The sequence below is a fragment of the Macrotis lagotis genome, chromosome 5, assembly GCF_037893015.1.
Source record: "Macrotis lagotis isolate mMagLag1 chromosome 5, bilby.v1.9.chrom.fasta, whole genome shotgun sequence".
NCBI classification, from domain to species: Eukaryota; Metazoa; Chordata; class Mammalia; order Peramelemorphia; family Peramelidae; genus Macrotis; species Macrotis lagotis.
In genome coordinates this window covers 154,996,002-155,019,203 of record NC_133662.1, presented here as the reverse complement: position 1 = coordinate 155,019,203, position 23,202 = coordinate 154,996,002, and the positions used below count along the sequence as shown (strand labels likewise).

The window sequence follows — 23,202 nt, the reverse complement described above, 5'->3', positions numbered from 1 at the left end:
TTGTTAGATTTAAAAATAAAAAGCAAAAAACAAAACCAACAACAGCAACCATCCTTGGATGGTGTTTGTGTTTATGTAGGGTATCTAGGCAAAAGATCCCATGCAAAGAGGACTTGGCTCACTCAAGGCTTGGCCCAGATGATGTTTGCTCTACAGAGTATTTTCCCTATACTGGGGTCAAATACTAGGCATGTTCCCATGGTCTGATACATGAAGGCCTATGGAAGGTCTAATGGCTCCTAGGCTGTACCTGCATGCAATATAAAAATAATACACAATTGTAATCCTTAAATATAATTTCTTTCCCATTTTAGCTCAGTGTATTTTAGTTTTTTACATATCATGGACACTTTTGGTAGTCTGGGGAAACCTATGGACTCCTCAATATGTTCCATGCAAGGATATCTGAAGGAAATGCTAAATTTTAATCAGTCATTCAGTTAGTGAACATGAAAAATAATTTTTTCTATGTAAATTCATAGATCCCTGGGAATCTATCCGTGCATATGCTAGAGGGTCTGTAGGTTAAAATCTCTTGTTTTACCAAAAGCTATTGTTTAAAAAGAAGTGACATTGACCAATTTGAATTTGATTGCTACATTTAACAAATGTTGACTGACCACCTACTATTTGCAAGCCACTGTGCCAGAAGGCTTCACTTTCATATTTATTTCAAAACTATGATCAGCATAAGTCACAAAGGAAAAAAGGTCATATGGATAATCAATTCATAAATCATAGAGACTGTTCCACTAAATATCCAGTGTACCAGATGGGAGATTATCCTCTTTCAAGAGTAGAATAAATGAGATATAGTTCAGTATATAACAAATGGAAAAGGTATTTGCCTTGGAATCTGGAGGTTTGGGTTCAAATACTGGCTTTCACATTTACCAGCTGTGGGAACTGAGCAAATCACCTCACCTTTTAGCTTCCTCCTCTTTAATCTGGGATTAATAACATTTGCATTATATGGATTTAAATACCAGTATGGTTTTGAATATTGGATATGTATTTTATTATTCAGATAATCTTGAGAAAGTCATTAACCTCTCTGGGCTCCAATTTCCTTAACTATAAAAATTAAGCTATAGGTCAAGATTATCTCTATTATTCCTTCTATCTCTAACTCTTATAATCTAAATATTATGATTGTTGGAAGAAAATACCTTGTTAACTTTGAAAAGTGATAAAGAGTCCAGTGATTCTGTATTAGTAGGCCCATCAATTTTCTCTGACTTTAAAAACAATAAAGTACTACCTGTAGCACCTTAGCCAATTACTATCTGGTAACCCATACCTGCCTGATAACCAGATTTAAATTCTGGCTTGAATCCAATGGTGTTCTTTTTTTTTTTTTTATGAAGGCTCAGTTATCAGTTTTAAAGAATATATTTTAAGTTATTCATTGATAATGATGAAGAAACTATTTTAAATCTTTTATTACCTGTTAGCCATTGAGGGGAGGGGGGTGGGAAGGAAGAGTGGAAGAAAATTTTGTAACTTAAAAATATACATGTGCATAAAGATTAAAATAAATACATTAATTAATTAATTTTAAAAAATAAATCTTATACTAAAACACTTTTGGTATCTTATAGAAAAAACATACAAGGAAAGTTGTAAAGACAAAAAAAGCACTCTTTTCTATCTAAAGAGAGAGAGGATGATAAAGTAAAAAGAATACTAGTTTTATATTCAGAGAACCTGAGTTAAAATTTTCACTCTGTCCTGTACTACCTGTGTGACTTTGCACAAACTATTTCAACTCTCTGGGCCTTTATTTACTTATTTCCATATTGTTGGGACTGTACGATTGGGTTTCAAGGATCCTTCCAGTTCCAAATCTATGATTCTCTCTGTCTCCTGGAATATATTTAGTGAATTAAATTCCAGAAGAAGTAGTTCTATTATGAGTGGTGGTACAATTATTTTTCCCTTCTGCATACTGTTCTCCCTTGGTTACCATGATAGAAGGCACTACTTTCTTCTGACTCTCATCCTATCTGAATGTACCTTCTTAACCACTTTGACTGTCCTCCTGTTCCATTAGAGAGGGCATCACCTAAAGCTTTGGCTTTGATCCTTTTCTTCTCTCTCTCCCCCGATGATCTCATTTATGGCTTGCAGTTATTTCCCGGTAGATGACTCATAAATCTTTCTCAATCACTGGAAGTTTTCTTTGACTGCTATGCTTCCTTCCTTCCTAAAAGATAACTAGGTGGCACAATGAACAGAACCCTGCACTTGAAGTCAGGGAAGATCTGGGTTCAAACCATGCCTCAGATATTTAATTAGTTGTGTGACCCTGGGCTAGTCATTTAACCCTTATCTACCTCAGGTCTTTTTAACTGCACAACTGTGTTCATAGCACCAATCTTATAGAATTATTGAGAGACTCAAATGAGATATTTGTAAAATGCTTAGCCCTGTGCCTCACTCATATAAATGTTCCCTTCACTCATTCCTTATATCAATTAGTTTCTAATGTTGCCCCATGTCCAAAATCTTCTCACCAGTCACATTATTAGTACCCTAGTTCAGTTACTTACAGTGATAACCTACTATTTGGTTTCTAAGCTTCTAGTAATTCTACACCCTAAACCATCCTTCACAATTCTGTCAAATAATCATCCAAGGACAGTCTGACCATGTCACTCCTCTTCTTAAATACTTCAGTGACTCACTATTGACCAAAGAAAAAAATATCATTTAGTTAGCAGACTGATAGACAGCAAGATGGACAGGTGGATAGACAGCAGATACATAAAGATATAAAGATTGACCATAAAGTATCATTGATGAATAATTGTACTTAACACTAATTGTATATAGGACACAATGCTAAGGGTTAGGCATACAAATAAAGGCAAGCACTTTAGTCTCTACCCTTAAAAGGCTTATAATCTAAAGCAGGTACCTGGAAAGTGGGGCAGGACAATGTGGTTTGGAAAAGGAAACAGAAAGTAAAATGGGGGCCTGATTACAGGCAAGGGTAAGACAGAATCTCATCTAACAGAACTCAGGGTGGATTCAAATAATGGAGTCTAAACAAGGAGTAGAGTCTAAAGTGAAGAACTAGGGAAAGAGGGAGAGCGAAGAAGATGATTGTCAAAAGTGTGTGGGCTATTTGGAAAGTGACATGGAAGCCTGATTCTAGCCTTTAACAATCTGGATCCATCTCTATTTCCAGGTTTAATCACATTATTCCTCTTCGTATGCTCTCAGACAAACTAGTTTATTACTATTCCCCAAATTCAGGGTGCTCTATCCTACCTTCACACACTTATTTATGCAGAGCATTGGGATACTTTTTCAGGGTCCACCAAAGTATTACTTCCTTTGAGAATTCTTTCCTTGTCACTTCAGTTAAAAATCTTTCTCAAATTTTTTCTAGAGTATTTTATGTCTCTCTTGCCCCTAATCACTCCTCACTTTACATTAAAACTTACCTCTTTAAAGAAGTCTCCCCCCACCCAAGGCAGGGACCATTTCATTTTTCTCTTTGCATACCAGTGACTACACAATGGATGACACATATAGCAGGAGGCCCCAAATATTCCTATATGGAATGTACTAGCAGCTTCTTCTACTTTTAATTTCTTTTTTTCTTTTTTCTTTTTCTCTTTTGGCTTTTTGTAAGACAATGGAGTTCAGTAACTTGCCCAAGGTCACACAGGTAATTAAGTGTCTGAGGTTGGATTTGAACTCAGGTTCTCTTGACTCCAGGGCTGGCCCTCTATCCACTGTGTCACCTAACTGCCCCTTATACTTTTCTGTCTTAACCTTGACCATAAAACATTATTTTCCTGATACCACTAAAGTATCATTGGAATTAGAAGTAGAGAGGACTTTAGAAGTAGAGGGTCACAGTGGCAGAGTCAGAGACAGGATTTAAACTCAGATATTTGAACTTCAAAGCCAGGGTTCCTTCCACTGTGATAATTATCAACTAAGTGAAGGAACAATATGAACTAGATAAGTTGGAGATGCCTTAGTGCAGGTGTTGAATGGACTGTGTTCATTCTAATATGCAACAAAACTTAAAAGTGAAGAAATAACTGGGTAAACATTCTACTCTTCAAATGAAAATCATTTCATATTCATAAATTTCATCTTCTCAGTGTAAACCATAAACTCCTTGAAGCAAGAAACCTAGTCTTACATTTCCCTTGAATCTTGCTCAACAGGTACATTGTAGGCACTCATACTTCAATTATTCTGCCAAATATATGAAGTATATTAGGAAGATACAAGGCTTAGACCAAAAGACTCACATTTGGAGATGGAATGACCCTTAGAAGTCATGTAATTTAAAAAATGATCTTGGTGACCCATTCACACCTGATAACTAGATCCAAGGAGGCAGTATCTGGTCCCAGGGGATGAACTGGTGTTCTTTGACAATCTTGGAAGTAGAAGCCTAAGCAAATTGTGGCCCAAAGAGGTTAAGTAACTATCCAAATTCAGCAAATTAGGGAGGTAGTGTTTGAAGTCATCAAAATGCACTCATTGAGAACAATAGCATGTGTTACATACTTAAGATACAAAGAAAAGTGAAAATAGACCCAGCTCTCAAGGAGTTATAATTTTATCTAAAGAGGGAAACAACCTGTAAATAACTATACAGACAAGAACTATCATCTAACTAGCTAGCTATCAATTTGGAGGTATTTCAGAGGAAAGGCAGTAGCATGCAGGAAGACAGGGAAAATTTTCTTGCAGCAGGTGGGACTTTAGCTAAATCCCTGAGGAAAATAAAAGAAGTTGGGAGGCTGACTAGCGAGAAGAATCTTTCAGGAATTGAGGAAATTGGCCCAAATTGAGATATATAGTGTCTTGTACAAATAGAAGAGTTGTCTGGGTTGTTATGTTACTAGATTATAGAGTACATGTAAGAAAGCAAAATGTAATAACACCAGAGAAGTAGAAAGAATTTAAAGGACTTTAAAAGCCAAACAGGAGTTTATATTTTATAATGGGGGTATTTGGGGGACTCTGGAATAGACTGAAAGGACAAGAAATTATGAAGGGGAGGCTGTGATATCATCAGACCTGAAATTCAGAAGGATGGTGTCAATAGCTGAGTAAAGGATAAAATAGATTTGAACCCAGGTGTTATAATTCCTAATCCAGTGTTTTTTTTTTTTTCACTTCCCCTTACTGCTTGATAAGATATAGTCCTGGTTCTCAGAGAAATTATAGTTTAGTAGGGCAATATGCAAAAAAAAGAACCTCATACTACATTGTACTTTAAATGTTTTGACATTACATGTTATGACATTCAAAAGTCACCAGATCTAAACATTTTAATGATTCCAGTTGGTTCATAAAACATAATAGAAAAAAGTGACCTTTCAATTCAATATAACAAGAATCTTAGGTTTTTATGCCTCTTCCCCTAGATTCTTAGTTCAGTTTTGAGGTGCTTATGGCAATGGAATGAATTTCCTTGATTTGCTGACATGCTATGGAATATGAAGGCAAAATTTCATATTTATTTTCATCTTCACCAGGGTAGCAGAAAAACAAAACTGTTACTTGAACCATTCCTCTTTGAAATGAAAGAGAGGGGGGAAAAGTCCTGATGCCTTTATCTGGGTGTAGAGGAATGTTATTCAGCTGTAGCACTTCCAAAACACTGTTTTTATAAAATTCAATTCCTCCGAATTTTAGAAATACTAGGAATACATTCTCTCCAATAAGACACAAGTTTCATCTTGCAGATCAAATGAAATCCCCCCCTCTTTTCCCCTGTACTTTCTGAAGTCATATTGTAATATGTTTCTGAAGATGAGCCATAAGCAACTGCTTGTGTGTTTTCCTAACTTGGTTTGGCCAGGAGTTGTGACAGTTGGCTAAGATGATCTTAGTAATCATTTGCCAGAGTGCCACACAATTTAATATTCAGCAGAAACCTTGCTGAGTGAGGCTGAGGGCCAAATTGGGTCTTGGCTCTTTGGAGAAAGGGGATTACCCTAAATAACCACTGTTCTAATGAAATGGCTGGTAGCACCCTGTAACTCATTCTGAAAATAAAGTTGGCTGAAATCTGCCACTTTTCAGTTCCTGTACAGTGGAAGCAATGACTAGGTATCAGTGAGAAGGCAATCTAATCTTTAGCCTCCCAAGTAATGAAGATTTTTTTTGTGTTCCTTACTTGGAAAACTGAGGGCTTCCCAGTGAAAGAACATACACAGCAACAATGCTTGACATTGCATCAGTCAGTGATGAAAATAAGAGACTCTTAAGTTTATTTGTATCCTAGAAATCTGGACACTGGCTACAAGTTTGTTCCTATTGATTTGGCAAAGCAAATCTATGTCACATGTTTAATTGGTGGCAGGTTATTTTCCAGCTGTCAGATAATCTTTTCCTATTGAAAAGTCAGAAACAAAAACATTCACGCATAAAGGAATTTAATAATTTGGAATATTAACATCATAAGTATTTATTTTAAAAAATTTCCATTTCAGGAAAATGACAAATCTACTGTGCTAACTTCTTACTAATAATTTCAGTTTATGCTCACAGTCATTTTTTTTTCCATCAAAGAGAGTGCTACAGAAAATATTTCACAAAGTTTTAGAAAATATATACAATACCTTTCTCTTCCCTCCCCACCCTCTCATTTCCCTTCCAAAGGAAAGTTCATTAAAACAACAAAGCTAACAGTATGGAGTTATGAAAAAAAGTAACATTTGAAGACACAAAAATAAATAAATATATACAAGAGAGGCTATACTGACAATAGACAAAGGAAATCTTTACATTGCAAGCTACAGTGACAAGAACTCAAAGCATCTGCGACTGACAATTTGCAACTCTACTACATGGTAGTAAAAAAGAAAGAAAGAAAGAAAAGAAAAAAGGCAACTCTCCATAAAGGACAATCAAAGCTAATGTGACCTGACTTTCAAAGAGAGTATACTAAGGTCTAAGTCTTTGTACTCCCTGAGTCAAATTCTTTCCCCTCTATTACACTTTTGTAATTTTGAGGATTAGGCTTGCAAGACTTTAACATCAGGAATGAGGGTAGAATTTGACTCAATGTCTTCATTTTGTTTGTATATCTCCATGTTCATTCATTTCTTCTTCTTCCATATGATTGCAGGAATTTTGCATTGCTGATTGGGTATTATGAGGAATATAAAACAGAGGTTTGTTTAAAACTGTACTTTAGGCATTGTCAAGTAAACCTATTTTGGAGGTGAAAATATCCCAGCAATAACCTGCTAACTGACTCTATTCTGAATCTCTATAAAAAAGCAAATTAGCATGGTGGATAGATTGCTTAGGTAAAAGCAGGTTGAGTTTTCTGAACATAAGTTCAAGTTTTCAGTAAATTTAATTTCATCTAAGAGATGTTCTAATAGGGCTCTTAAGCTTGGTCTTTGAATTTTTAACTTTAGATATATTTTGTATTTAGATAAATATATTTGTCATTAATTTCCATTATAATTCTATATATTTTGTTATATATTGAGAAATATTATTCTGAGAAGGGACCCATAGACTCACCTATCAAAGTGATCCAACACAAGAAAACAGGTCAAGAATGTCTGCTGTACCATGCCCAAAGGATTATAAAACTGTGTATACCCTTTGATCCAGCAATACCACTATTAGGTCTGTATCCCAGAAGGATCATATAAAAGGAAAAAGATCCACATGTACAAAAATATTTATAGTGGTCCTTTTTGTGGTGACAAAGAATTGGAAATTGGGGAATGGCTGAACAAATTGTGATATATGAAGTTATCAAACACTATTGTTCATTAAGAAATGATGAACAAATGAATTTCAGAAAAAAACTGAAAATATTTACATGAACTGATGCTGAGTGAAATGAACAGAACCAAGAGAATATTATACACAGTAACATTGTATGATGATCAACTGTGAAAGACTTAACTTTTCTCAGAAGTACAATGATCCAAGACAATTTGGAAAAAAATGATGAAAAATGTCATCCACATTAAGATAAAGAACAATGAAGTCTGAATGAAAATTAAAACAATTTTCTCTTTTTTTAGTTTGTTTTTTCTTTCTCCTGTTTTTTTTTTTCATTTTCTTCTGATTCTTCTTTCATAGCATGACTAATATGGAAATATGTTTAACCTTAATGTGCATGTAGGACCAATATCGAATTGCTTGTCTTAAGAAGGGGAGAGGGAGAGGAGGGATGGAGAAAATTTTACAATAATGAGTACTGAAAACTATCTCTGTAATTGGAAAAAATAAACAGCAATGGCTAAAAGAAAGGAATCCCTGTTCTACAAAAATGGTAAGTTCCCCCTACCCACCCTGGTTTCTTAACTTACTTAATCTGTATTATTTAATGATTGGATTAGGACACCTGGCCACCTCTCCTGGGGTAATATTTCAAGTCTTCTGCAGAATCAAACAAAGGGATAATATCAGGAAAGACCCAATATCTTATCACTTAATGATCTCATCAAGGTAATAAAGAATGACAACCCCTTCCCAGTAGGAAATCAGTGAGAGCCTTTGAGAGAAATGGCTCAGAATCATTGGTTATGATACTCAAAGACCTGTTACATTTTAAAGAATATTTGGATCACTTTGGGGCTGACTTCAGGGAAATAACTAGTCTCATGCTGTTCTAAGATAGAGGGCAAGTCACAGATTCAGATTGCCAGAAATATATTAAAAGAAATTTCCTGTTCAGGTCTCCAAGCAGGTCCAGGCCCCTCACAAGTCAGTATTTCTCACAGATGGGGTAGTTGTCTACCTAGATATGGATGCTTTCCATACAGTTTCCCAGGAGGCAGGGAGTGAATATTAAATGTAGAGCCTGTACTAAATCAAATTCTAAAAAAGTTCCATTTAACACAGTCATAACTTTAAGCAAAGTCAAAATGCACTCTCTTGTGTACTATGTAGCAACCAAGCATCCATTTCCTGTCAGTATCCTAAAAATTAATTAAGGCTCTCCTCAGGTGCTTGAAAATGCCTGCATATGCAGGTAGTCAGCAGAATGAAGCCATTTTGTAACACTCCAAATATGATCTATTAATGTCAGATTTTCTCACAAATACACTATTTCATGGTACATCCACGGAACTTAACTAGAAACATCCCAAAAGCAGACACTGCAAATTCATGGGATGTGAAACCTCTGGGTGGATAAGCAGCTACTGTAGCTATCTTTAGGCATAGATACTTGAATTACTGAATGGATTCCCAGTGTATACACTTTAAACTCTTCCATATTTAAGAATTGGGGAACATAGGGGACATGTAGACATGTGTGTGTGTGTGTGTGTGTGTGTGTGTGTGTGTGTGTGTGTGTATAGTTCCTTTCTCTCAATGTTTTCTTAAAATGTTAATTATGTTAACAGATGGAATCATCTTCCCTTAGGCATCCTCAATTATAGTTCAAAAAAGGAGAAATAGTTTTCTTAATTGAACTGTTTGGTAATCTCCAGAAGAAAGTACTAGTAAACTGACCCCGATCCTTCTCTAACTTGCATTGCTTACATTATATTGTCTGATGACTGTCTATATATTACATGTACATCTCAGAAATGTAGTGTGTTTTTGACAAGATTATAGATGGTGAAAATATGATCTCACTTATGAAGTTAACATATTAAACAATTAGCTTTGAAATAGTTAAAAATAAACTAATAAATGATATTTTATGATCTTTGGATGAGAATAAATATATATTTTTTAATCTGCTTCAAATTTCATCTATAAGTCAGACATATGAAGAAAATATGGAACCAGAATGGGGGAGAACTTTTAGGAAGCCAGCCATATATAGTGATGAAAATTCATTTTTCTTTTAATAGAGGAGAAGACTCTGTAGAGAATAATGATATTTGGAACACCAACAATGTACGTTTTCAATTGGGATTGATTTTTGACTCTTGTTTTAACCTTGTCCACTGTTTTGTTAAATATTCTTCAGTTCTGATTGGTATGATTCAGCTATAAAAATACATAGTGTTCCCTGTGGCTACTGAGTCATGTTGCTGTCAGAAAGCTGAGGTTTAGGGAATGGTGGAACACTCCACCATGGGAGAAAGGCACAGATGAGCTCCATTGTAAATTTCACAATAGTCTTTGTAATTTTTTTAAAAATTACATATTTTCCCAATGTATAGTATTACCTAGGTAATGGTACATTTATATTTCCCAGTGGTACTTTGTTATGCCTGTAGGTCTCTATTTGGGAGATAGTAGCTGATTTCTGTTTACTGTAACAAAACCCAATTAAAATTTTGTGCTGTGGCCAAAAGTGTCTGACATGATGATGTTTTTGTAGAAGTTGTCAGAGTGAGCGTTGCAGTAACCTTTGACCTTGTCAATGACCTGATGGACAGGGATGATTGATGTTTGTTCTCCATCCAGATGAGTAAGCTTTGATGAGGACTTGTCCACAAAAACACTCTCTGTGGGAAATGAAACAAGAAATTAGGTCACAATCTGGGCAGGCTTTTGCCTGAGCTTCTTAATATTCTACTATGCATTATTGATTAAAAGCATACAGGTAGCAGAGCTTTGCAAACTATAATCTACTTCCTTTCATTCAACAGCATTGAGCATTATCCCAAGGTTAAGCAGTAGGCTGCCAAGCATTTCTGAATCAAGGTGTTTGGGGAAGGGGAGATTATATTCAAATTGGGGATCTAATATTTCCTGGCATGTTAATTTAATTTCTATAATTTTAGGAAGGGGGACTATATGAATGATATTTTTATAACTGATATCTTTCAGAAAGCCAAAGAAGAAAGACAATTTGGAAACTGCTTAGAAAAACTATCTGAGACAGACAAATCAAAGCAAAATTGTGCTTACATAAAATACTGTCACAAAATATATCAAAAATGATTAGAAGAACATGGAGAAAAGCTAATATAATTGTTTTCCAATGTATACTAAGAAATAATATTTGTAGTCTCTGAGATTATTGAAACTTAGGAAAAAAACACTTTCTGAGCTAAAAATAAAGAAGACAGTTTTTCTTCTAAGAAATATCTTTCCATGTAAATATATATTATCCTAAATTTGTATAGACTTGACCTCTGATATCATTTGTATAAATAACTCCTATATAAGATTTCTTCAACCTCTGAAGTAGTAGGATGTACTTATTTTGCTACTTATAGTCTTATAACTTATAGGCATTGCCTAGAGCAATAGGAGGTTTTGTTCTTTTCCCAGAATCACCCAGAGAGTAAAGGCACACTAGATAGAACCCAAGTCTTCCTGTTGGCAAGGTGGTTCCTCTATCCATTTATGTCAAACTGCCTTAAACTCAATAATACTGAGAGTTACATGGTAGCTGCTAAATGACTTTTAATGAAATTGATAAATACAGGAAATCATGGGTTCAAAGATTAGGCAAATGGAGTTGGACTACATAATGATAAACTACTTCTGGAAAGTGCTTCCTTACTGATAATTTGTTTCCCAAGGAAATTTCTAAATTTGGATCTAAAGATTTTTTGAAATATCCCTTCCATTCTGAGGTTTTAGATGTATTTTACTGTCCTCACATGCACTGATGTTAAAGTTGAGATTAGGTGGTATAGTGGCCAGAGTACTGAGTCTCGAGTCAAGAAGATTTGAGTTCAAATTTGACCTTAGATACTTACTAACTGCATGATTCTGGGCAATTCACTTAACCGCTATTTATCTCAGTTTCCTCACTTATTAAATGGGGAAATCTACTATGCAATATTGTAAGAATCAAGAGATATTTGTAAAGCACTTAGTATAGTTCTGACATTTAGTTGACACTATATAAATGGTTATTTCCTTCTCCTCTTCTGTCTTTGAAATATTTGAGTTCAAATATTATCTGACATACCTCCTGGGTGATCTTGAACAAAAGGAAAGTCTTTTAATCTCCTTGGGCTTCAGTTTTCTCGTCCATAAAAATGGGATCAAATGAACTCTATATTCACTATCACTCAAAATCTATGGCCTTATTATCCTATGATTAAATTCCTCCATCAAAGATCCAAGTGTAGTAGTACCTTAAAGCCAAGTGATAGAGAGTGCTCTAATAATGAACAACACCCACTGTCTGCATGAGGGTCAGACTGTATTGGTGATGCTCCCATATGCCTGTCAGAGCATGACTACTGCTTTGTCTTACTCCTTTCTACTTTCTGTAGAGAAGGCAGAAAGAGAAGCACACTGTGAAATAATAAAACTCTTTAAGCTCAAGGCATCTTATATTTTCAGCTTTGTTAAAGAAAATCATTATCATCATTTGTACTATAATACATTCTTTCAGTTCTTGTCCAATTATACACATGAAATAAAATATGGATTAAAATAGGAAATGTTGCTATCAACCCACACACAAAGGAAATATGAGCAAAGAACAAAAAGTCATTTAGGAAATGAAGAATGGACAGATTGAAGCAGCAGAATCATCATTTCTTGATACTTGTGGAAAGAAGGCTCCATGAGTCAGGATCACTGACCACATACAAGTTTCTAAACAAGCCAGTTGAGCCTTGCTTCTCCTTGTTCATCTATTCACCAGCCAATGGTTTTCTTTTGGGGAAAGGGTATTTCTATAAAGAATCTTCTACTAACCTAAGCTTTACTTGATTTGAAATAAAAACAGTCCCTCTCCACACAAAAATCTGTAAACCTTTAATCTTTTATTTATAATTCTTTAACTCCCTATCTACTAATGCTTTCTACATCTGTTGAATATTCAGTTTTGATTCTACATGTTTAAAATTTTAACTATTTCTCTTCTACCCACCTACCCATTTACAAACCTAGGTCCTGATATATTGATCTCCTTAGACAATTTTTTGTACAGGAGCAATAATTCAATAGAAGCATCATTCCTAGCATTCTGGGTAAATCTAAATAATGACCAATGTGGAATTAGAACGTAAATGGAAGACTGAAAACCACTGGCTAGTGGTGTGAACTTTTATTCTATGATACATTCTTAAGCAGATAAAATTTTTGTAAGGATAAGCTCTGGAAGAGCTATTTCCTCATTTACTACTTCAACAAATGTACCATGACACACTTTGTAATTCATAAATGCGGTATAAAAATAAAGTTTTCTAACCCCCCTCCCTTAGCCTTCTAGAACAGGATGCTTTTCTGCTTTGAATGTCATTGATATGGATGTGAATGCATGGTACATTTCTTAGAAGGACAGATTTGCGGCCACCCCATGCAGAAGATAGCCAGAGCACACACTTTCTTGCTGGAAACTTCAGAAATCCCAGTCCTCCATCTGAGAGGATCACTGTGCAAAGTGAGCTATACTGTGCAGGACAAGCAGAATTTTTCTGAGGCAGCTTGAAATCTTTTGGCTAAATCCATGCAAATATTCATTCCCCCATTACCTTACTGAGATGTCATGCATTTGATAAAAGGAATGAATATTTTACCTGAATGATCCACCTTTGTTGAAGGAATGCTCTTAGAAGACATTATCTATGCCATAAACATATGAATGTCTAGGTCAATTCCAGGGAATAACAACTAAATCTATAGCCATGATATGCATTAAATGCACTGTTAAGGCCCAAACACACACACACACACACACACACACACACACACACACACACACACACCATTCCCCCATTTCCAAAATGACTTTGTCCCAAGCATTTACACCAGCTTGAATCAGAACACATTTTCCCATCAAAATAATTTTTATAAATTGTTGTTCTCCTATTACTGCATAAAAAGCCTATTTAGACTACAGCAGAGCAGAAATATGTCAATTTACAAACAATATTTCTGAGAGTGAGAGGTCATACAGGGTTTGAAGAGAAGCAAAAGTGTGTCTTCCCTTTATTTTGGGCCTCTGCACAATTTAGGCACATCTTTGATATTTCCCTTTTTTGAAACCTTTCCCTTTCTCCTTTATTTACTTCCTCCCTAAGTTCTCAGAGCTCTCATAAAATATTGCTTTGCCCCTTAAAGTGTTCCATGTTCCAGAAATGTCTAACCTTCCTTTCTACTTAATCATGATTGATATTTTCTCAATTATAGATGGTCTCCACTAAATATTAGGAAAAAGGTAGCATGAATGAATTATTTTCACTAGCATCTGAATGATGATTCCTTCACTATCACAGAAGTATTTCTGTTTTTTAAGAGGATGAGTGATAACCCAAATGAATCCAAAATTTGGTGGAATTTCAGGCAATGTAACATACAACAGTGTAAAAAAATTTTGGCTGTTGGTAGGAAAGATTATCTTTTTTTTTTTTTCCGAAGGGAAAATAAAGACTGGGGCGGGGGGGGGGGGGGGCATGGAGGAGAGGCACAACACAAGCAGATTAGCCATTGCTGGAAGTTTTGCACACCAGTGATCTTAGTTTTTTTAAATGATTTGTGCCTTTGAAAATGTCTTCTTCCTCCATTATGAACCCACAGAGGTAATAAGACCTCTTTTTTTTTTCTAAAAAAGCTTTCATGACAGTTCCAACCAGGGGCTCTAATAGTAGAAAGAATAGCTAACTATTCCATCAGACAGGGATAGGGTTTTAATATGGATTTCCTGTGCATCAGGAACTGACTAAATGTACCTCAGACAGTCCAAACAATTCCTTCCGCAAAATGTGATATAATGGCACATAAACATATCTATGGCATATCAACATATATGTATATACACATATAAACATATAAAACATGTTTTCATATAAACATATCTATGATCTGGCATCTAAAGTGGCACAGAGGTCAGTGTTATAGTTATCATGCCATTTTTCTGTTATTTAAAATTAAATCATTAAGTAAATGAAGTATCTTTATATTATATTATTGGAAGACCTTTCAACCTGGAATATAATTATTTATTCTTATCTAAATGGTTGCACACCAAATTCCTATTGGTCATTTAAAAGAAAAACATTATTTCCCTTTGGAAATACATTGCCAAATTTTTAATGGAACATACAAGTTTTCTCCATTTTCCTTGCTTTTCACAAGCCATCAAAGTCTTCCACAAATCATAAGCCTTTTCTAAATATTTTCATTAACAAACAATATCAGAAACACATTATGAAAAAACTGTGAGAGAAGCAGAGAAAAAATGGTCATGACATTCAAGATGACACTCTCTTTGCTTTTCCACACATTTTACTGGAAAGAACAACTGAAAAAGCAGTGTTCTCCCCCTAAAAGGTAAGAATTTTTAATATCAGAAGAAATCAGCACTGGGTGTACTCCCTCATTATAACTGATCAATATCATTCAAATAATTCCTTTCTTAAATTTTATATCTTTTAACTAGACAAAACCACATTCTTAAAAGTGAATGATTTTGATATCTTTTGTTTTAGAATATTGGTGTTACAAAAGAATTGAAAGTTGATATAACCAAAGTGATACAGTAACAGAAACAATGCAAAACGATAAAAGAACTGGTCAGGTCATTTAAGTGTGGAAAATAGGATTTGTTCCTTCTGATATTTTTTGTACTCCAAGGATATACTTGACTTGTTTTCCCCAATGAGAGAGAGCATGACTTAATATCACGAAGATCTGAATTTGAATCTTGCCTCAAAGATTTAACTGTATGACCTTGGATAAGTCACTTAAGCATTTAGAATCTTAATTTCTTCATCTGTCAAGTGGAGATAGTAAAATCTCTCATATTTTTTAAGTGCTATGAAAATGTCAGCTTCTCTGATTATTATCACCAAGAGGATTTCTGAGATGTTATTGAAATGACTCACCAGGATGACTGTTTCTTTTGAAATATGTTGTAGAATTGGATTTAGATTTGGATGTAAGGTAGGTGGAGTTGGAGCCAATGGAGCTTGATGACAATGACTTCCCCAGATTATCTGAACTTTTCTTGATGATGTTAGTGGCTGTCTTGCTCCAGTCTGAAAAAAATAGAAAGATGCTCTTTTTTCTACAGTTCTGCTTCAATTATTATGGACTGTTTATTACTTATTCACCAAGTAGTTGGGTCATATTTTTATGTACTAAATTTTTATGATAATTCATCACAAACATCTTTCTATGTGGCCTTTTTCTATCTGGTTGGCACTAAGCAGACATTATCTTATTTTGACCCAAATATGATTGTTTTTCAAAATTCATTTGAGTGAGATTTATTTGAAGGTGAAAACCCAATGGTTTTAAAATAGCCTTTATGTGTAAAATATAGATCAGTTTAGCATTAAAAAGTACCTAAAATTACTTTTGCTTAGAGGAAAAAGAGTTACTTTAATTGGTGAAATATGTAAGACGTTTCCTCTAAATTGAACATTTTGATACCTGAAGACTAAGAAAAAACTTTGATTTAATTAAAAACTGTTTGAGTATACAAGAATGTGTACATATTCATATGTAAATATATAAATTTATATAAAGTAAGGAAGTTTTTAGATAGGATGGGAATAGTTTTGGATAAAAATATACTGTGGTTTAAAAGATAAAAATATTGTATGTCTCATTTTATGTAAGAAGTCTAGTTTAAAGAGGCACAGAAAAAACCTTTTATCTATTAAAAAATTACAAAAAATGTGAAAATAAAGAAATATAATTCCAAGGAATCAAAATGAGATCCTAGACTGTGTTAAGATCAGATCTACAGAGCACTAGACCCTATATTGCATTTGAATGTAACTGTTTTATAAGTTACAGGAGTAAAAATAAAAGAGAGGGAGAAAGGGTAATAATAACTATTTTGTGACTAGGGGTTTGTAGTGCATGAAGACAGTGTGATGAGATTACCAGTTCTCCAGCTTAAAGGGAACTGTTTGCTTATACTTTCTCAATTTTCCTTTAAAACTGGCTGTAAGATCAAAGAGCTTGTAAATGTTCTAAAAGACAAAGGACTGAAGAGAAAAGGATTTATTCAATTGTGATGACCAGTAGTTAAGTGGTAACTAGAAAAAGCTTTGAGCCATGCAGATATTTGACTAGATTAAAGATATGAAAACTAGCAGATCAGGGTTGTAAATTACTCCCATAACATGACTTTTCTAGGGAAAATAGTAATTGTAAAGATAATCAACTGTGAAAGACTTGGCTACTCTGATCAAGATAATGATCCAAGGCAATTCCAAAGGATCCATGATTAAAAGTATTATCTTACTCCAGAGAGAGAACTAATGATCTATGAACACAAACTTGAGCACAGATTTTTACTTTCTTAATTTTTCTGGAAATATTTTCCATGTATTTTCTTTTGTAGCATGACTTACAAAGAAATAAATTTTGCTTGACTTCAGATGTATAATTGATATTAGATGGCTTGCCTTCTTAAGTGGTGGAGGAGGGAGAGAATTCAGAACCCAAAATTAAAAAAAATAAATGTTAAAAATTTTTACATTTAATTGGGATATTTAATGAAATAAACTAAAACTTCTTTTAAATGAATTTTCCTTTTTCGCATGCTTCCCTGTCAGGTTCCTATATGTGTTCATTTTCCCCAGCAGATGAGTGCATTTAGTAAGATGTGACACAGATGTATGTATAAATTATGATATATTATTCATGAACTTGGTTTAATATGAGTATCTGTGATTTTTATTTGGCTTAGTGCCAAATAAATGGTTCTGTTTAAGGGCTGAAAGTGTCATTATTATTAATAACTATTTGGTATCAATAGAAAAGCATCAGTGGGGGCTCACTAGAGGAGATGAGAGGACACACACACTATTATTTATTTTACCTGAGTTGTCTGCTAAACGAAATCTTCCACAGCACAGATGTCTTCTCCATTGTTTCTGAACATTCTCTTTCATAGCACAGTGGAATATAAATATAAATAACCCTGAGATAACAACAAAAATGTTTATTTAAATAACTCTCTGACCATAATTTCTACAGAGTAAAACATTGTTTCCAACCTGAATTTCTAAAGAACTAACATGTAAGAACAGGATTTTGGAACAAAATTAAAAAATAGTGATAGGATAGAACTAGAATAGTTACAATTAACTTGACCAAAATGTTCTTGTTCTCTTTTCAAGTAACCAGAGTCATAATTCTGCATGTGATGACCTGGATTAAAATGTTAGTATATTCTAGAGTATGGTAACTGGTATACTGAAAAACAAATGCTAGTCTTTCTATCAGAGAACTTGGATTTTTAAGTCTTCAATCTCAATTTAAGCTAATGTCTTGGGAAAAAGCCATCTAAACACCTGACATTAATTTTTTTTATTGATAAAACTGTAAAAATTTCCATTTGCCCTAATTCCCTCATACAGTTGTTAATACAATAGAATCTTGGAATTGGATTAATCTAAGAGACCAACTATTCCCATGTGTGTCTAAACAATATTCTCCTCTATAATATATCTAATAGCTAGTTCTCCAGTCTTGCTTGTAGATCACTAGGGAAGAGAAACTCACTGTTTTCTGAAATATCTCATTCCTTTGGCTGCATTTCAATATTATTGATTTCCTTTATAATTCTACATATTTTATTTTAGGCATCTAAAAAACATTATTCCTGAGTTCGTTATGTGTATCTTCATATTGCCAAAGGAGTTCATGACCAAGAAAAAAAAACTATATACTTCCTGGTCTAGAGAGATTGGAAGACTAATTGGTCAGGCTTCAGGTTCTGGAGGGAAAAACAGATATTTTCACCTCCAGTATTTACTAAAACTATCTACAATTATGCCTTAACCTCAACCGATCCATCCAAGCAAACTGTGCTAGTGAGAGGCAGGTTGAAAGACAATGGACCAATTTAGTCACAAATCTAGTTATTTCAGGAACTTCTCTAGTAATGCCTCTCATTCACAAATTCCTAAATGATCACTTGGGTTTGAAAATCTTTTCAAAAAATTTTACAAATGATTTTTACAAATTTATTTTACAAATAGAAAAGAAATGCTTAAAAATGAATAGTTTTATATTTAGCTATAAATATCTTTTAGGTAAAGTATAATAATTGATAATCATATCCTTTTCAGATCTCCAAGGAGGTGGCATTGAAGAAAGCATGAAAATATAATAGTAGCTTGAGTTATCCAGTGGAAAGAAGGACATATAAAAAGAAGAGGCCAGGAACAGAGAACATAATTTCATAAGATTTACTCAGAGTCAGCCTTGTTTACCTTCAGCTGAGAAGGACTCAAGAGAAGCAGAATTTTTGACATGGAATTGAAAAAGGAAAAAAGTTTGCTTCACTTGAAGATTAAACATACACAAACACACACACACACACACACACACACACACACACACACACACAAGCCAGACACATACACACACACATACACACACACACACACACAACCAATGCCAACATGTTTCAACAAAGATCTCTTACAAAGAAACTTCTTCATATCAATTCCCATTGATTAATAAAGGGTTATCTATAGACCAATTTAAGCAAACAGTTTTTTGTGAATTGAACATACCAAAGAGACCTTATGGCTTATATGTATCATCATATTGGTTACGGCTAAAAGGGATCTTAAAGACCATCAAATCTAGACTCCTTATTTTTCATAGAAAAGAAAACTCAGGCAAATAGAGCTTAAGTGACTTGCCCAAGGTCACACAACTAGTATGTGTTCAAGGAGGAATTTGAGCCTAAAGTTTCCTGACTTCAAGTCAGTGGCTGTTGTACTACACCACCTTATGTCTCAAGGATCTGAGAACTAGACTTTGAAAAGACACAAAAGGCTATTTCATTCAGGCCCCCTTATTGTACAGATGAAAAAACAAGTTGCATAAATACTCAATTTCACACATATAATAATGTCAGAGGGAGAGATTTTGAACTCAGGTCCTCTAACTCCAGATCTGTATTCTATTCACTATATTACATTGTTTCTTAACTCAGACTAATGAATATGTTAATACTTAATTTTATATAATTGTTATGCATATTAACCATAAATGTCCAAAGATGCTAACTATCACTAGACTCTTGTTCGGGCTCCTTCCAATTTAGTTCTCCACTTTTTTTTTTTTAGGATTTTTTTGCAAGGCAAACGGGGTTAAGTGGCTTTCCCAAGACCACACAGCTAGGTAATTATTATTAAGTGTCTGAGACCAGATTTGAACCCAGGTACTGCTGACTCCAGGGCCAGTGCTTTATTCACTACGCCACCTAGCCGCTCCTAGTTCTCCACTTTTCAAACGTTAAAAAGATGACCTTATATAATATCTTGTGTACACCAGGATAAAACTATGCTCTGGGCATAATTTGTTTCAGTTGTGTTGAGCTACTAAGCTTTGAAACATCTAGCCTTACTACTGTCAGACACAGACAGGGAAATAAAGTTGCTTTTATGCACTCACTTTTATATTTTGCATTAATGTTCTGAATTAAAATTTTGTACCATGAGATTACTCCTTTGTTAATGTTTTTTGGAGCCATATTTTCCTGGGACTAACAAAGCTTTCATCTGAGCTTTAAGAGATATCAATGTTTGAATAGGATTCTAAATCATGAGAACTCTGTCTTATACTGTCTGTGAAGCCCTGGAGAAAGTTTCCTTACTAAGGAATATCTTAAACAGTACCTGCAATTTCCTCTCTGAGGGATGTTGGTGGGGGGTAGGGGTGGGAAGAAAGTGAAATAGTAGTCAGGAGAAGTTTGGGATCTTAGGAATGAACACATTAAAATATTGAAATTATCATTACATTTATGTGGAGGTTTTTTTGCATTGGGGTCTGGTTCCATTTGAAATTAGAATATGCATCCCAGAACAAGTTATTCTGCTGAAAATCTGGAATGACTAACCTTTGTTAAGTGAATTTAAGTTAATTTGGAGATAATTAGTATACCAAAATTCATTTGGGACAAAAACCTCTCTTTTTCTGAAATTCTGCCATGGGAAATGTGGTAGGTAAGCACATCTGGAATCAGGCACATGTGGAAGTATGGAAAGGAATCTTAAACCCCTCAGGAAGAAGTAGCAACAGATGCATCCACTGAGCCAAGTACAGCTGAGAGGCTAACACATGGGGATAGAAATCCAAGGACCATTAAACTCTCTCCTTCACTCCTTCTGCTTGACTATTGTATGAGAAGCAGTTAAAGAACCAGTGAACTTTAGAATTCTCCATTCTCTATTTTTAGTTTGGATGCCTGAGGGGCACCATTATGGAACAACAACAGTAACAAGTCCCACATTCAAATAGCTGAGAGTGGGACTTCATTGAAATTACTATTTGTTAATCAAAGTAAAACTTTACAGATTTCAATTAACAAAGGGAGCAAAGCCTTCACCCATTATCTTCTTATATTTCCTCCTCTGTCGTCCTTTTTACTCCCCCTATCCCCACTGGACCCTGTTCTTCTACCTTTTTCTTCTAAATCCATGCATTCTGCTCAGTATAATAAAATTTGTAATCAAGAAAAGAAATAGTTTTTAGTGATTATTATAAGAGCTAACATTTAGAAAATATTTTGAAGTTTGTAGAGCACCTTACCTATATACTATCGCCATTGACCTCACAACAAACTTATGAATTAGGTAGTTGTGTTTGTTATGCCCATTTTGTATATGGAACTGAGACTCAAAGAGCATGGTCACACAGACAGTAAGTGTCAGGGGCTTGATTTTTTTTTTGTAAGGATTAATTGATTTGCCCAAGGTCACACAGCTAAATATATGTCTGAGGCCAGATTTGAATTCAGATTCTCTTGACTCCAAGGCTCAGGCTCTATCCACAGTGTCATAGTTGCCTCCAGGGACTGGATTTGAAATTAAGTCTTTGAAATTCTAAACCCTATGCTGTTTCCACTCCATTCCACTGTCTCTCCTTGTCATCTGTGTTCCCTGTTCTTTGCATTTGTATTTGTATAGTCATTGTGGTGTTCAAGTTTAGTCTTGCTCATTTTTCCTGACTATATTCATGTCAAAATTTTCTCATCTATGAGAAAAATGACTCTTATAAAGTAACTACTTCACTGTACTCCAGGAGATCTCTATCCCTTCCTATTCTTCTAAAAAGAAATGGTACTACAGTTATTTAAAGTACTTATCTCTGAACATAATAATTCTAAAGAGGCATCTTCATATCTTAATTATGTTTATTTAGCCATAAACTGACCTAAGATTACAAAATGCTGTGGAAAGGTAGGGGGGATTTGGCAGAGGGTCAGAGACAGGAGAAATATGCAATAGAATACAACTTTTAAATCAATTCACACTGTAAACCAGCAAGGGGGAAGAAGGTATTTAGCAACAACAGGGTTATACTTTAATCAGATTATAAAAGATAATTTCCACATAGTTTTTGAAAATTAGGAGAGAACAGAAGATTTAGGAGTCAACAATAACAGCTATCTTCAAGTATTTTTAAGGACAATCATATATAAGGATTAGATTTCTTCTGTTTGTCTCCAAAGGGCAGAACTCAAAATAATAGATAAAGGCAAATTTAGACTTGATATAAAGACTTTTCAACAATCAGATCGATCCCAAAGTGGAATTAGAATCCAGAATCATTCATAGCAAATTAGATGCCTTCATTGGTGGCCTTCAAGACAAGTCTGAATGGTCACTATTTAACAAATTTGAAGAGGGAATTATTGTTCCAAAAATAAGGTTGGACCAACCAATCTCAGAGGAATTCTGCAATCTAGACTAGAAAAAGAGAATAGTGGACTGTCTTAAACTAAAAAGGTGAATCACAAAGAAAGTCATAATTCATATGGGAATTAATTTCTCATGTCAATGATAAACTATTATTTGTCCTTCCTTTCCCTCTCTTCAACCCTGGACAAAACTGAAATGCTTTAAAAGCCCCACTAGTTCAAATATGCTAATGGAAATAAGATTCTCTGTCATTTGGCTGTCTTTTTTTCCTATTGCATCTTTGTGTTTGATTTTGGTCTTTTTAAAAGTTCTTTACTCATTTATGAAAAACTAACAAAAGGCATTTACTTTAATAATTCAACCAGAATGCTGATTTCTACAGAGGGAGAGCTGAGGGTTGTATTGGAAAGAGCTCTGAACTCCACATCAGACAGGGTTAGAGTCTTGGGACAATCAATTATTGTGTGTTGGGCTTTGGGTAAATCCCTAATTTTTTGTCTGAATTTATATACACAGGGTTCTTATGAACTATATAAAGTATAAATTGGTAGATAATGGGAGATTTTCAATAATAATAATAACATAAATCTGTTTCATAATCTGAAAAATACAGATAATAAAATTTATAGGACATACTTCAAAAGGCTTTACAAATTATAAATTTCTACATAACTATGAATATTATAGTTTT

General features: G+C 34.3%; 1 protein-coding gene across 4 annotated transcripts in view; it reads right to left on the bottom strand.

Annotated features, from left to right (window-relative positions):
* Positions 1-5,556: 5,556 nt before the first annotated feature.
* ADGRG6 (adhesion G protein-coupled receptor G6) overlaps positions 5,557-23,202 on the bottom strand; it is a 183,124-nt gene continuing 165,478 nt past the window's right edge. For 3 of the 4 annotated variants that reach the window (XM_074187712.1, XM_074187714.1, XM_074187713.1), the window contains 3 exons: positions 17,669-17,770; positions 15,717-15,869; positions 5,557-10,424 (listed from right to left, as the gene is read on the bottom strand). In XM_074187712.1, the coding sequence (XP_074043813.1) occupies positions 10,246-10,424; positions 15,717-15,869; positions 17,669-17,770 (434 nt within the window). In that variant the 3' untranslated portion in view covers positions 5,557-10,245. Of the gene's footprint in view, positions 10,425-13,409; positions 13,456-15,716; positions 15,870-17,668; positions 17,771-23,202 lie in introns of all 4 variants that reach the window. The other variant, XM_074187715.1, reaches the window with a different exon arrangement.